Here is a 13,890-nt window from a genome sequence, read left to right on the forward strand (position 1 = left end):
TCGGGGTAACAAGTAAGTTCAGGTTGTAGAAAGAGGGTATAATGGGGGCTACTACTAGAGTGCAAAGATCCCTAGACAAGGGGCATAGAGAGCATGCGACTTCGAAAATGAATGCAAAAGCTGTCGAACAAAGGGTGGTGGAAATTTCCGCCGGGAGTCAGCTCAGTTCCGATGAGCTACATGAAGAAGAGATCATTGGTTATGTCGAACCTTGGATTGCCTCGCCAGGCCAGGAGGTTGAAGTCAAGGTACGGTTGTGCGCGAATCATTGGTCGACATCCTGCTGAACAATCCCGGATTTAGGTCTCAAGCACCATTCCGCAGTACACATGGAGCTTGGTAAGGCTTGTCCAATGTTTCGAGCACTCGAAAGCTCCTCCGTACCAAAGGGAGGAGATCTTTCGACCTTCCGGAAAGAGTTTAATTATGGAAGGTCAACCTCAAAAGGCAAACTCAGGATCATATGCGCTGGTGAGCTCGTGGACTCGATTGGCCACTCTCAAGACACCCGTCAAAGCAATCCGTTGCAGCCTGTATGTTCAACCCTGGCTTCTTGATGCAGGCCATGATCAGACACTAGTATCGACGCTGGATATTGAGAGCGCAACTGGATTCGCTATTGTCCTCAATACTTCGGCAAGTATATGTATCTATGTCGGAGACGGGCGGGATGTTCACATACATGATTCGGGAATACCTTTGCGACGATGGCGCTGGGCGGATGTCATCCTCGATATAACACCTGATTTTCTAAAAGTACAAATCCATCATCTCAATCGACTAACGGAAAAGGCGCCGCAGCCACAAGTATACGGATCGCCTTTGGCCTCAGCTGCGGTTGTTGGAGGAATGACACCACTCGCTTTTGCGGGTGGTTTCTTTGATAGTGGGCTAGTCACCACAAATTCCCCAAGGAGCATTTTCAACGGGCGTTTGGATTCTCCTCATATACAAGTTTCCACGGATGGAACCATTTTCCAGACTTGGGCTCGATACGACTTTGCGTTAGATATATCGTCAGACAGCATCACAGACACATCAGGACACTCAAGACACGGCATATTGATAAACGCCCCAACAAGGGCCGTTAAAGGACATGACTGGGACGGATCAGAGCCAGATTGGACGAAAGCAAAGTATGGATATGGCGCTATTCATTTCCATGAAGATGACCTAGATGACGCCGGATGGGAGACGAGCTTTAAGGTCACAATACCAGAGGATGCAGTCTCAGGAGCTTATTCCGTCGCGGTGCAGGGGGTCGGCAGTGACATCAGCGACGATATCACCTTCTTTGTGCGACCAACGCAAAATTCCAAGTCATCAAGGCCAAAAGCCGCAATGATTCTCTCAACATTCACATATCTAGCATATGCAAACGAACATATGTACGACGAAGATCGTGCGTCGCATATGGAGCTAGCAGGAGGAGTGAAAATCCGCAAGGATCACCACTGGCGACGAATGGCACGTCGGACAGATCTTGGACTGAGCATGTACGACGTGCATCGAGACGGGTCTGGCACTGTTTTCTCAAGCTCCAAGCGGCCAATCCTGAATATTCGCCCAGGCTACGTAAATTGGGCGTTTCATCGGCCTCGCGAGTTCAGTGCTGATCAGCTCATGCTCGGCTTCCTTGAACGGACCCTCGGACGAGGTGGATATGATGTAGTTACTGACCATGATCTGCACTTGAAAGGCGTAGATTGCATGACCGATTACGATGTCATAATCACAGGCTGCCATCCTGAGTATCCCAGTTTGCAGAGCTTGAATGCGTATGCAGCATTTGCGCGTGGTGGCGGCAATATCATGTACCTTGGGGGAAATGGTTTCTACTGGACATCTGTGACGGATCCAAAAAGGCCTCATCGTATGGAGGTTCGTCGCGGCGATCAAGGCTGCCGTTCTTTTGGTATGCCTGCCGGTGAGCGTATGCATTCACTGACCGGCGAGCAAGGTGGGCTATGGAGAAGTCGCGGTCGAAACCCACAAGCGCTTTTTGGGATTGGGAGTTGTGCATGTGGAAGTGGACCAGGTGTTCCATATAAGGCATTGGAAGGACCAGCGTTTTCACCAGACTTTGCATGGCTTTGGAATGGCCTTAAAAAGTCCGAGTCGGAGCCGTTGCCCTTGATAGGGGTTGAAGGCTTTGGTGGCGGTGCCTCCGGCGATGAGATTGATAGGCTCGATTTCGATCTCGGTTCACCAGATAACACAATTCTCCTGGCAACGAGTACCGGCCACGACGACTCATTCGGTGTCTTCAACGAGGAGATGATGTTTCCCTTAGTTGACACGCTGGGAACTACTTGCGATAAAGTTAGGAGTGATATGACTTACTATGAAACTAGTGGTGGTGGTGCTGTGTTTAGTGTGGGGAGTATCAACTGGTATTGCTCCCTAGGTTGGGAAGGCTATCAAAACCCTGTTGCTATTATAACGGGGAACGTGTTGCAAGAGTTTCTTAGACGTGGGCAATCACTTCGTCTTGAATGAGTTACTTAGATGGACGAAAAAACATAAATTCTATCGGATGATTACGACCAGATTGGAGTTCGAAGAATCGTAGCAGAATTCACCAAGAGCCCTCATTGGTTTGCCCTCTAGGCATTCAAAGAGCCCACTTAGTGTGTTAATCGATTGTTATGTATCGGGGCATGAAGTTTGCCAGCCGTCCCAATCATGTGACCGTATGCTTTGGCACAGGGAGCAGGTACAATCAGTCGGCTCGGCTATGAAGAGCGCTGCTAGGGTATACCGAATCAGTCTCAAGCCGAAAAAAGGGTTCTGCGGCACTAAGAGGCTTTTCGTAGCCGATCTCCATAGGTAGTCTTTGAGTGGCCAAATTCAACAAGTCACTTTTTGTCTAAACTGTTGGGCAGAAGTAAGGGCGTACGTCGTTACTCAAACTTATTCCCTCCTATTTTAAAGACTTACAGGCCGTTTAATTGCATGTGTCATGGCTAACTAGGCACGCGCCCAGGTGTGCACATATGTAGTCCATCTGTACAGACACAGTTCATGGTAAAATCAACAACTATCTCCATACTCTTACGCGACGCAATAGTGCCAGAGAGAGGCTCTCTTTGGCCATTAACATGGTCCCTGTATGTAACAGCTGAATATCCCATACGGGATACCGAGTCAGCTAGGGTTCGCGGCAAAGCAGGGCAGGTAGCCAGCTTCCCCTGACAGCATGGCAGTGCATTCTCTAATATGAATCTACTGAAGGTGTCATTCTAATGATGTAGGGAAACACATCTGCAGCCTAACTTTATTATTAAATCGGCGAGTGGGTAGAATATCATCGCTCCACGTGACGGCGTACTAACATAGTTTAGTGCGGGCGGGGCCTCTAACTCCGGAATATGATGTACCCATATATTTCTGTTATCTGACAATATTAATGCCTTCGGGCATTTGGTCAATTTGAAACGATACAGTAAGCTGAGCTCCGTCCGCCGTGTTCGATCCCTGTGTTAACCATCTTTGTAGGAGAAGATTAGCATGGCCCCTGCACTAAGGATGACACGCTCAATCAAAGAGACGCTTCAAATTTTTTTTCCTCCTATTTTCTCCTTCTATGTGATGTGTAGGCAGTGTTTGTTAGGAGTGGGTGAGGAGGTAAAAAAAGGCCTATCTCACATTGATGACTACTGGATTGGGCCCTCGACATTCATACGGGGCCCCTTTTTTATCCGGATGGGACATTTTTTGCTAACAAATTGCTCAGTATTTCTCCTACCGTAGTGACAGTCCTTTGGAAGAAGAAATCCAAAGCGTCGATCAGGATATCATCAGTTTTACGGAGAGACTAGCTGCCGCTGTGTTAGAGCTTGTCGAATATCCTGCTAGACTACCTATCTAGAATTCAAGAAACTCCCACGACACCTCAGCTATGGGGACGGCTTTCGACATCATCCTCAACGTCAGCGAAGCTACACAACTTACAGCTATGATACTCACAAGAGTTTCCCACCAGGTTCAAGAAGTCCTGGGCAATATTCGACCAACAGTCTTTGATCTTCTCACGATACCAGAGCCGAGTCTCGAGCAGAGAAAGTGCTGGCTTGTTTATCTCGACGTTACACTTCGTTAGAATGCTTAGGCCTCCGGATGATCACCACGAGACTGGCACAATCCTTCATTGTGGGAAGTACGTTGGCTCGTCTGTCGATTCTCGTGGTGGGTGCCCACGTCTTGACAGGCATGCACTTGCTGCTTTCACTAAATCAAGTAGTGAAAACAAGCAGCGTCACCATGAGGGGCTTTGCAAGGAACCAGAGCGAATCTTCGAGTATTGGCAACCTTTGATCGTGATGATCAGATCAAGCCAGATGTTCCACTTGTAGAGACTATATTTATGATCTTGATTGGGACTTTGTCGGTCGAAAGGAACCAGGCTTGTATAATCCACAGGCATGTTACGATCTATATGACAGAGCTCGCAAGAATGCGAAGATGCCAGATATTGAAGGAAATGGCCTCGATGGCGCTTTGTCTATTCACCAGGGAATGATCGGAATTTCTATCGGACGACAAACTTATTACTGCGTCACCTGTGGACGGGAGCTGGCCCCACAATCAAGCCTACGAGACCATAGCCGACTTACTGAACCTGGCAACCCGCTTGGGTTACAGCGATGCCAAGCGTGCGAGCGAGTTTTCGCGTACTCTGACAAAGCACGAAGACCAGGATTCTGGAGATCATGTGATGCCGAATTACGGAACGAACATATTTTATGGGTTGCTGCAGGACATGTCGATGTCTGTGGGAATCTAGCTTGTTCTGCACCTCGTCTACCTAGAGCCGATTTTACTGGCTGGTAAGAGACATCAAGATGTCAAAACTGCGCTTTATTCCTAAGATACCAGCAAAATGAGGACGTTCCTAGTTCAGAGGTCAAAGAACGACAGCCACAGAAGCAAAAAGTTAACGCTAGGCATTATCATTGGTTGGAGGAGAAAGACCAGATTCTGATGGCAAACTGCATAGCAGGTATCAAAGTTAAGGATATTATCGCCAAATACTTTCCACTATCAATAGCTAGACTTCTCGGAGATCGTTTCAGGGTTTTAAAGCGTAAAGACTAAAAGCAGAAACAGAAGCTAAAAAAGAACACCAAAGCACCTAATTGGTCGTATGACGAAATACAAATCTTGATGTATGTCATAACTCACCAGCAAACGCAAGGCCCGCAGAATAACACTAGAGGAAAAAGAAGCGGATAAGAAAGAAGCCCTACGAATATTGAGGACGTAGAGTATGTCATTTTCGAGTTATTATCACTGTGGCTCACCTCGCCTAAGTTTCTCCCTTTTGAAAGCTGGGTCGGAAATTATTCGCTTATACGGAGAGAGAGAAAGTGAATGTATTCAGCATTTAGTTTAACACATCCACAAGCACTACTTGCAGAGAATAATTCTCTTGCAGTGGAGATTTACCTAAGTAGGAATACCGAGTTTTACCTAATTTAAGCGCCTATTACATTCAACTCCCTAGAACGTCACTTCCTCAGTAGCATCTCGGACTCTCTTCATCTGCTTCTGTAATTGTTCCTCGCTCTCCGCCCCAACAGCCACGTCCGCTATGCTCTCTTGTGCGTCTGAATCTTCATACCAACTCAAGATGCACATTTGGCCCGATTCAAACCCGTCTTTCCATTTCTCGATGAACTCGTCTCGTCCCCCCTTCACTGTGATGGAGAAGCTACTTGCACAATTCATACTACGGCTTGTGAAGTGCCCACGCAACAAAGGCAGGCACAAGGATCCAGATGTCCGCACATTCAAGTCGACAATATGATATGCCGTTTGCTCCCCAGTATGGCTATCTGTCTCTCCAGGAGTTCGTGTCTCCAAGATGTCCATTCCTGCAGGACCGTAATAACCGTGCTTTGACAGCCAAGCAGCCGTCTTTTTCATCAATGGTTCGAACTTCTGGTATAGTTTTCCTTGATGCGTGTAGTTGATCGTGCTGCCAATCCACGCATTATTGCCATCGATCATCTGCTCCGAGACAGCTAAGAAGGTTGCCTCGCCAGTGTCATACACAAAGAAGGTCAAGCCATAATCACCGATGGGGTCCTTCACCAGATCACTAATGATGAATGTCCCAGGCTTGAGGTGATAATTATCTTTCGTCACGCTCGACAATAGCTTACGAAGTACGCCATCCTCGCCATTGAAGTCGGCGAGAAAATCTCTCTTCTGCTTCTCTGTGCTGATAACCCAGGTACCTGCCCCGCCGAAAGTCTGTTGGTTCTTCACCACGAATGGAATCGACCGGCGCTCGATCGCGGCTATGATCAGCTTTGTTTGCTCCCGGAGCCACTCGCCGCGACTACCGGTGCATTTCGATGGGATAAACACCAGCTCGCCTCTGTCCGTGGTGCAGATATCACAACAGGCATCTGCGGTAGGTCCAAAGCCGGCTACCTCAATGACCTCCGCTCGAGGAGTTGGCAAACCAGATAGTGCAAGTGCGGCTTTGCTGTTGAGGTACCAGTGCGTCTCCAAATCGATAGTAAGGGGGTATTCCTGGAGTCCATCTAGAGCCAGTTTATACGCGATCTTATCGATATGGTGCTCTTTTACGGGGATCTTTGCAGGGCCTGGACAGAAAATGAGTTCCGGGCGCTGGGACGAATCGAGAACTGAAATAGTAGCTTCCGCCTCATGGCGATCGTGCTCCATTTGCTCAGGGGTTTGATCCACGTTGAAGAGAACCACCGCCGCGTTGCCAGAGATGAACGCATCGCGCTGAGGAATAAGGCTGAGATATTTCATGGCTAGAGACTTCTGCAGCTCAATGTTCCCGTTCGACAGATCCTGCCGCGGGATGGTGTTGAAGGGGCTATCCTGGTACAGAAATTTTGTGTTGCGCGGGAAGTCTGGGCTGAGGTCCATGCCACAGTTTACGCCGCAGAGGACGAGGCCGAGTCGCTTCTCGGCATCTTGAGGCTTTGCGCGTTTGAACAGTTCTGCGATAGTGGTGTCAAGCTTGATTTTAGGCAGCTTTACCGCCGGGAGATGCGGTTTGTCGGCCGCAGCCATGACGCGGCTAGACACTGTGATGTAACGGCTGGTTGCTACGGTGTGGTCCACGATGCGGATAACGGTTGGGAATCTGGGCTTTTTAACCATCTGTTCTACCCTGCCTGCCGCCCTGTGAAGGAATCGCACGTGGTTTCATCTGTGATCTTACGGGAGGACGGAGGGTGTGCGGCTGCAGGATTGGCGGTGCGTCAACGTCATTTGGGACGGGTGGTTGCCGTAGAGGATGCATTCTGTCCTGGATAAGGCTTGTGGGATGTCTTGGAATGCAGATCTCTTTTCTAGGTGCTCCATAGGGCGCCGCTTAACCAGGGCCGTTCCGCAATCGTCTCACTTCGCGGAGAAGCTTGCCCGGGGATTTAGACGCCCTAGAAGCGCTCGATATACGATCTGAAGAGTGGTCGATGTGCTTGTTGGAACAGATAGATGATGTCATATGCAAGCGCGCTACCTCCACTAACACCAACGCACGGCCCGTTTCGAGCGCGTATTGGCTTGTGACACCTCTTTTACGATCCCTCACTATCCTACAAGGAGTAATAAGAAGACACGTCGAAACCTCGTTCCCAATTGCATACTGTTGACAGCTTCCTTCTATTTGTGTGCATAGACCTGCAATGGTGGTGGTCCAGCTGGCTGACTTGAGCACTGTGTGATTGGGGTGGGCTTCATTGCAGCAAGATGCCGCGTCTCAGCTGTTCGCTGATTGTAGGTGTTTAGGACCTCATTAGTAGTTGACATGCCGTAGAAAAATAACCCTTGTTTTGGACGTTCTACCTCGAATTCGTGACGAAATGTGTCTTCTATCGGGGGCACCGAAGACTCTACTACCCAGTTATGATACCCACCTCGAGGCTTCGGAGGACTTTGCTCAATACGAAGTTGTTGATTATGAGACGAGTGATGGACGTCGACTTACTGGTCTTCTAATCTGCTGGGCTTCTCGATCCTGCTTCCCTCCGCCTTATACTAGGAAAGGGAGAACCCCATGGGTAGGGTGTGTAATGTTCGATTCGACGATCCAAGCAAAGCACCTCAGTCCCTACCCGGGACGGTCAATAGACCACAGAAGTGGCTTGCGGGTCACGATATTCAACAATATGTAGCCCAGATACACGTGCGTACCATGTATGGAGTCATGCAAGCCGTTGACAATCGTCTTGGAAGTCTTCTCAAGCTCCATGTCTCTAGGGTTCCGAATTGGATCGGAACGGAACGGCCTATGATTGGTTGTTCAACTCGAGTCGGTCGTCTTGGAAAGACTCCACAAGTCGGGATCAGATCTCATTCGCTTTCTCAGTTCAGCGCATCTTCTTGCTCCATTTTGGAGCGATTACACTATATTCTAAGAAAGGGATATCCATCTGTCATGACAAAGCCATGATTCCAGGCGATTATTGACCAGACAAGCTGGGTAAGACGCAGTTCTGGAGAGGTTGAGGAATCCATGTTTCCTCTTTGGCGAGGTAGAGTGCGGAATTCTGCAAATCGGCTTCCACCGGTCTAAATCGCAGCGGACCTCGGGATTAGGGGTCCTTATCCTGCCTGCCGGGTAGGAATTGGAGGAACCGAGTTGCCGATAAGCACCATCGATTACTGGAGTGGCCGCTATTCCCCGCGATCAATCAAGCCAGTGATGCCCTTGAACCCCACTTGCCGAGTCGAAGCAATGGATACGGTATCGGAAGACAATGTATGGTCTCCGCCGCAGTCCACTTAGCTCAGCAAACTGCATGAGACTATAAAGCCATAAAGCGCGCTGTATGTATGACTTCTGCCGTCTCGGTGATTGGTGATCCATGAACTTGCGATTCGCTCGACAAGCCTCCGTCGTCCTCCCTCTTCGACCTTCTCCTCCTCGCTGCCGCCGACCCCTGACCCGACTTCGACCTCACCTAGCCTGCCTCTCGACCACGGCGCAAAGCAAGATGTCTCTCACCGAGGCGCAGCTCAAGGCGAAGTCCGAAGCCGAGATCAAGCGCAACCCGCACCCGGACTTCAAGAAGGTCGAGGGCTCCCGGCCCGCGTTTGACGCCGCCAGCAACTTCCGCTACAGCAAGACGCCCGCGCCGCAGTGGCAGTTCGGCAGCGGCGCCAACTCGCTGCAGACGGCCGCGGACGCGGCCAAGGCGCACGTCGCCATCGACCCCTACGAGGAGGGCCGGCCGGCCGCCTTCAACTACAAGCTGCTGATCAGCGCGATCGTGCCGCGGCCGATCGCCTTCGTGTCGACGCGCTCCAAGGACGGCCGCGTCGAGAACCTCGCACCCTTCAGCTACTTCCAGATGGTGGGCAGCGACCCGCCGCTGTTCGTCGTGGGCTTCGTGGGCGCGCTGGCGGCGGACAGCCGCGCGCGCGACTCGCTGCGCAACCTGGTCGACAGCGGCGAGTGCGTCATCAACATCATCAGCGAGCACTATGTCGAGGCGGCCAACTCGACGAGCATCAACGCGCCCTACGGCACCAGCGAGTGGGCCGTCAGCGGGCTGACGCCGGCGTACGACTGCGTGGACGTCAAGTGCGCGCGCGTCAAGGAGGCCGTCTTCAGCGTCGAGGGCAAGCTGGAGAGCGCGCGCGAGTTCGAGAGCAGGCAGACGCCCGGGAAGAAGACGAGCGTGCTGGCTGTCATTGAGGGGACGCGTTTCTGGGTGCGTGAGGATGCGCTGAACAAGGACAAGAATCTGATTGATCCGGCGGTAAGTTGAATTAAGGATAGGGGATGGTTGGATGATCGCCGTGGCTAATATTTTCGTTAGGTTTTGAGGCCCATGAGCAGATTAGGAGGCGTCACATATGGTCGGGTAACGGAGGCTTTTGAGCTCCTTCGCCCAGACTGGGACAAGGACTTTGGTGGGCAAGAGGCATATGAGAAGCTAGAGAAGCAGCGCTTCGGCATCAACGGAGATGCTGCTAACGGGACAAATGAAGGCAGTCAAGCGGCATCGGGAGCTGGTTCAGCATGATTTCTTTTGAAGAGAAGATAAGAAGGCGCCGTTTGGAGGTTGGTCCAGGATGGCGAATCACTCGCAAACAAAATGCACAGGCGTACGGTGGAATAACGATATATATATATATGCATAGACATAGACATCTGACATGCCGGGTTTAAGACAAATACTTGGTCGAGAGTCCGAACCACCCAACTGGATGTATCGTAAAGTGACAGCCAATCATCAGCCATATCTCGTGACGCCCGCAACACCGTCAGCCTTCCCGTCTCCTGTAAGTCGGTTGAACCAAGTCCAATACCCCTGGCGTAAGGTCCAAAAGTCACCGCCGGTTGGTGTTGAAGTCCAGACCTAAGGGAGGTAAAAGTATAGAAAAAACAAATGACCCGACCGGAACCCCCCGCTATACGTGCCCAACTTCTAAGTCAAATAATTGTACAACTCCAGTCTTCAACTCCGAGAAGACCGACTGGTAGAGTGGAAAGAGCTATAAGATCAAAAGTAGAGACTTTGTCCGGGGTAAGAGATGATCCACTCGCACCCTAGCTGCGCTTCCTCATCGTGCTCCTTGAGTTCCTCGAGGATCTTGTCACCGGCCTGCAAGCCATCGATGAGCTTGTCCTTGACGTGAATCACGACGACCTTCAACCCCTTGAGGGGCGGGCCTGAAGATGCGGCGACAAGGTCGCTGATAGACGGTATGCTGGAGCTCAGCTCTGCTTCTCTCAAGCTCAGCTCTGCTGTTGGTGTCGCGATGTGTGGGCTGTCGAAGCCGAGCATATGCTCCTCGATAGACGGCTGCGATCCGGATCGATCTCCGGGTTTCACCGTCTTGGGACTGACCGGGTCTTCGCTGGCACCACTGTCACCGCTGTATCTGGGTCCTGAAGTAGCTGTTTTCCGCCTCCCACTGACGAGCCCCTCGTCTCCTTCCCGTTTCCTCTTCTTTCTCTCTCTGGCCTCTTTCGCTTCCCTCATGATTGTCGCGCGCGCAGCTTCCACCTCACCAGCTAGTGCAGTCATTTCTTCCACAATGAACCGTGGTGTAAGATGGCCAAATAACCTATCCACGCTCTGGCTATCATCGTAGCTGCTTTCAATGAAGATAGCAGCCAACTTCCCCGCGGCGATCTTAGGCGCGGCCTCTTGCCATATGTTTAGATTGCGTGGTGACAGGCTAATGCTGTCTGGCTCAACATCACCAAATATCAGCACCTCATGCCCGGTGTATACATCTCGGATAAAATATGCGCTGCTGTCATACACACAAACACTTTCGCTCGGACTGTGCGCAGCGCCGAGGCTTAAGCTGGATCGTCCGTTGCCGCCGCTGGGTGCACTAGACCCAGGGAGAATAGACGGACTCCGCTCCTGCCCTTGCTGCTGTTGTAGAAACACTGAGAGATTCGAGCTCGTGTTGTGATGTGCCAGGCTCCGCGGGCTTAGCATGCCGGTGCCAAAGTTCATCCCGGCACCCGATGATGCGTCCATGGAACCGAATCGCGTGCTGGACCCGCTCCCGCGATGCGAATGTCTCTCGATGCAATGGCCGTGGCTGACACCCCATACCTTGATTGCTAGGCCGTCGGTGAGTTCTAGATAGCCCTTGCCGTCACCCTCCCCGAGAGCTGGCGAACCGCCTTCGTTAAGTCGCATGTATGTCACCAGCCCGGCGCCATTGTTCTCGTCCGACAGATTCGGCCATATTACATTGTTGAAGATGTGCGTTTTGAAAGCAGATATCGTCCCCGGTAGACCTGCCAGCCGTTTCGGCCGTGTGCCCGGTAGCCCGGCGGTGTTGATAACAAAGCCGGCGATGTGGTCTAGGTGAGGGTGTGTGATGAGGTAAGTATCAATGAGGTTTCGGTGAATATCTCCTGCATTTGCGCCGGCCGAGGCATGTTGCACTTCCAGGCCAGCAAAGGGACCGGTTTCCAGAGTGTGAGGTAGCGGCAGCTCCTCCGTTGTCCCAAGTCCTTTGGGTAGTGTCTGCTCAAGAATGCGTGTGATGGCACTCAGATGTACGCCCGCATCGACAGCCACTATGGAGCCTTTCCGCCATCCCGATGCGATTGACCGCACGAGGAATGCGGTTGTGTTTGCTTCTTGAGGGCCGCCTCCAGAACCCTATTTGCGCAAGTTAGAGAAATTGACTCTTCACCCTGCTGGTGATAAATTGCTTTGATGAAAGGTGGAGCTTGAGCAAGTTTATTATTCCAGCATAACGGTTCCACGTTCTGAGACCAAGCTTTTGGGAGGATCAAGTCATATGTGACATGTACCTTGAACGCTGCAGATGGTCATTGCTTCACTTGAAGACGTCACTTGTCATATGTGTCTTCACGTGGCGCATTTCGTCAGCAGACTTGCGACCAAACAAAGGAGACGCAATAGACAGAGCTGTTGAATGGCGTTCATTCAGCCCACGTATACAACGTGTCCCACAGGTCCGGCTAGGTGGCGGCGGGCCTTTGTTTGTTGGTATTGCTGCCTGCTAAAACCGCATGGGTGAACAAAGCATTGACACCAGGGGGAAAATGACTGGTCGAATATGTCGCGCATCATTGACAACCGCAAGTGAATGCGCCGGCAACTAACCCCAAAGGTTGCGCTTCATCTTGATGCAACGATTCAGAGCAGACGATGATGCTACATGTTGAGGTGGAAGAAGAACCAACAAGCGGATCTCATAGGGCGGGCAGGGGCATGCAGGGCTGCGTGGGCCAGGCCAGACCACCACCTGGCGGCGTGGCATGGCACTGGCAGGCAACGAAGTGCCGAGGACCACCTGCACCCACGGCTGTCTTCTAGAAGCCTGCTTGGAACACGGCTGCTGCGGCGGCAGCGCGCGCGCATGAAGCGAGGAGGGAGATGCAACGAATGAATGAGCGAATGCGTGCGCGCGAGACACGAATCGGAATAAAGCAAGTCCATGGGACGAAATGCAAGGAGCAGAGAGCAGAAAATGAGAGAAACTGCGAAAAGACGGATGCCGACTTACCAGGACAATGACCTGCAGGGCAGGCGAGGTCGCCTCGTCGCCCTCAGCTCCACCGTCTCCCATTTCAATGCGGGAGATTTGTCGTCAGTCCGTCGGCGTCAGAAGCGTCAAGGTCGGTCGGTCGGTCGGTCAGCGAGCAGGGTAGGTAGAGGGCAGGCAGGGATGCGAATGACACAATCTACCGACGTGCGATGAGAACGACACGGCTTTTGTCCTGGCCAGTTGTGACGGTCAAGAGAAGCCTGTTGTCGCCGAAAGAGGTGGAGCGTTTCGCGCGCTGCAGGAGCCCGAGGCCGTCGTGAGACCTGCTGATGAGACCGACAAAGAAGGCACCTGCAGATTGTGAGGTGCGAGGTGAACAAGGTGAAGTAGGTAGGTGAGGGTTGTTGCTGTTGCGACAAAAGATAACTACCGAGACACCGTCTTCTTCAGCTCGGTCCTCAGCCCAAAGACGCAGACAACCAGGCTACCGTATCCTGTCTTCAGCCAAGTCAAGTCAAGGCAAGGCAAGGCTAGTCTGGTCAGTCACAGGTCAGAAGACTGCCACAGCCCACCACCACCAAGATCGAGAGGTAAGAGGAAGTCCCCTGATTTTTTATTCGATTCTGATTTGATTGATTCGATTCGGCTTCAGCTTCTGATAATGATTTTGGTCCGGGAGGGCGCTTGCCGTGGTTGGGAAGGTGGACAGGGCAGGCGGCGGCTCGATATGCTGCAAGGACCGGGACGGTACTGTACCGTAAGATGGGATCCCTCGGTTCCTCCACACGTGACGTGAATTGATGTATCAGATGTCGGTCCTGATGAGAGATGAGGTGGTTGCCGTTATGATGAACGTGAGATGTGGGCCGTCGAAGGTTATTAACCGCCTTTTTCGGTCGT

The 13,890-nt window shown here is 51.6% G+C and overlaps 3 protein-coding genes across 3 annotated transcripts; 1 reads left to right on the forward strand and 2 right to left on the reverse strand.

Annotated features, from left to right (window-relative positions):
* Positions 1-5,502: 5,502 nt before the first annotated feature.
* On the reverse strand, positions 5,503-7,059 carry UCRPA7_6647 (putative solid-state culture specific atp-grasp domain protein; the record flags this gene model as incomplete). The annotated part of the gene is made up of 1 exon (XM_007919184.1): positions 5,503-7,059. One exon carries the CDS (start codon positions 7,057-7,059, stop codon positions 5,503-5,505), a length of 1,557 nt encoding a protein of 518 aa, XP_007917375.1.
* A 1,928-nt stretch (positions 7,060-8,987) lies between these two features.
* UCRPA7_6648 (putative flavoprotein oxygenase protein) lies at positions 8,988-10,022 on the forward strand (the record flags this gene model as incomplete). Its single annotated transcript, XM_007919185.1, has 2 exons — positions 8,988-9,755; positions 9,816-10,022. The coding sequence occupies 2 exons, from the start codon at positions 8,988-8,990 to the stop codon at positions 10,020-10,022; spliced, it is 975 nt and encodes a 324-aa protein (XP_007917376.1).
* Positions 10,023-10,502: 480 nt separating this feature from the next.
* Positions 10,503-11,030, reverse strand: UCRPA7_6649 (putative camp phosphodiesterase class-ii protein; the record flags this gene model as incomplete). Its single annotated transcript, XM_007919186.1, has 1 exon — positions 10,503-11,030. One exon carries the CDS (start codon positions 11,028-11,030, stop codon positions 10,503-10,505), a length of 528 nt encoding a protein of 175 aa, XP_007917377.1.
* Positions 11,031-13,890: the final 2,860 nt, after the last annotated feature.

The sequence above is a fragment of the Phaeoacremonium minimum genome (genome assembly GCF_000392275.1).
Source record: "Phaeoacremonium minimum UCRPA7 unplaced genomic scaffold PA7_03_scaffold_480, whole genome shotgun sequence".
NCBI classification, from domain to species: domain Eukaryota; kingdom Fungi; phylum Ascomycota; class Sordariomycetes; order Togniniales; family Togniniaceae; genus Phaeoacremonium; species Phaeoacremonium minimum.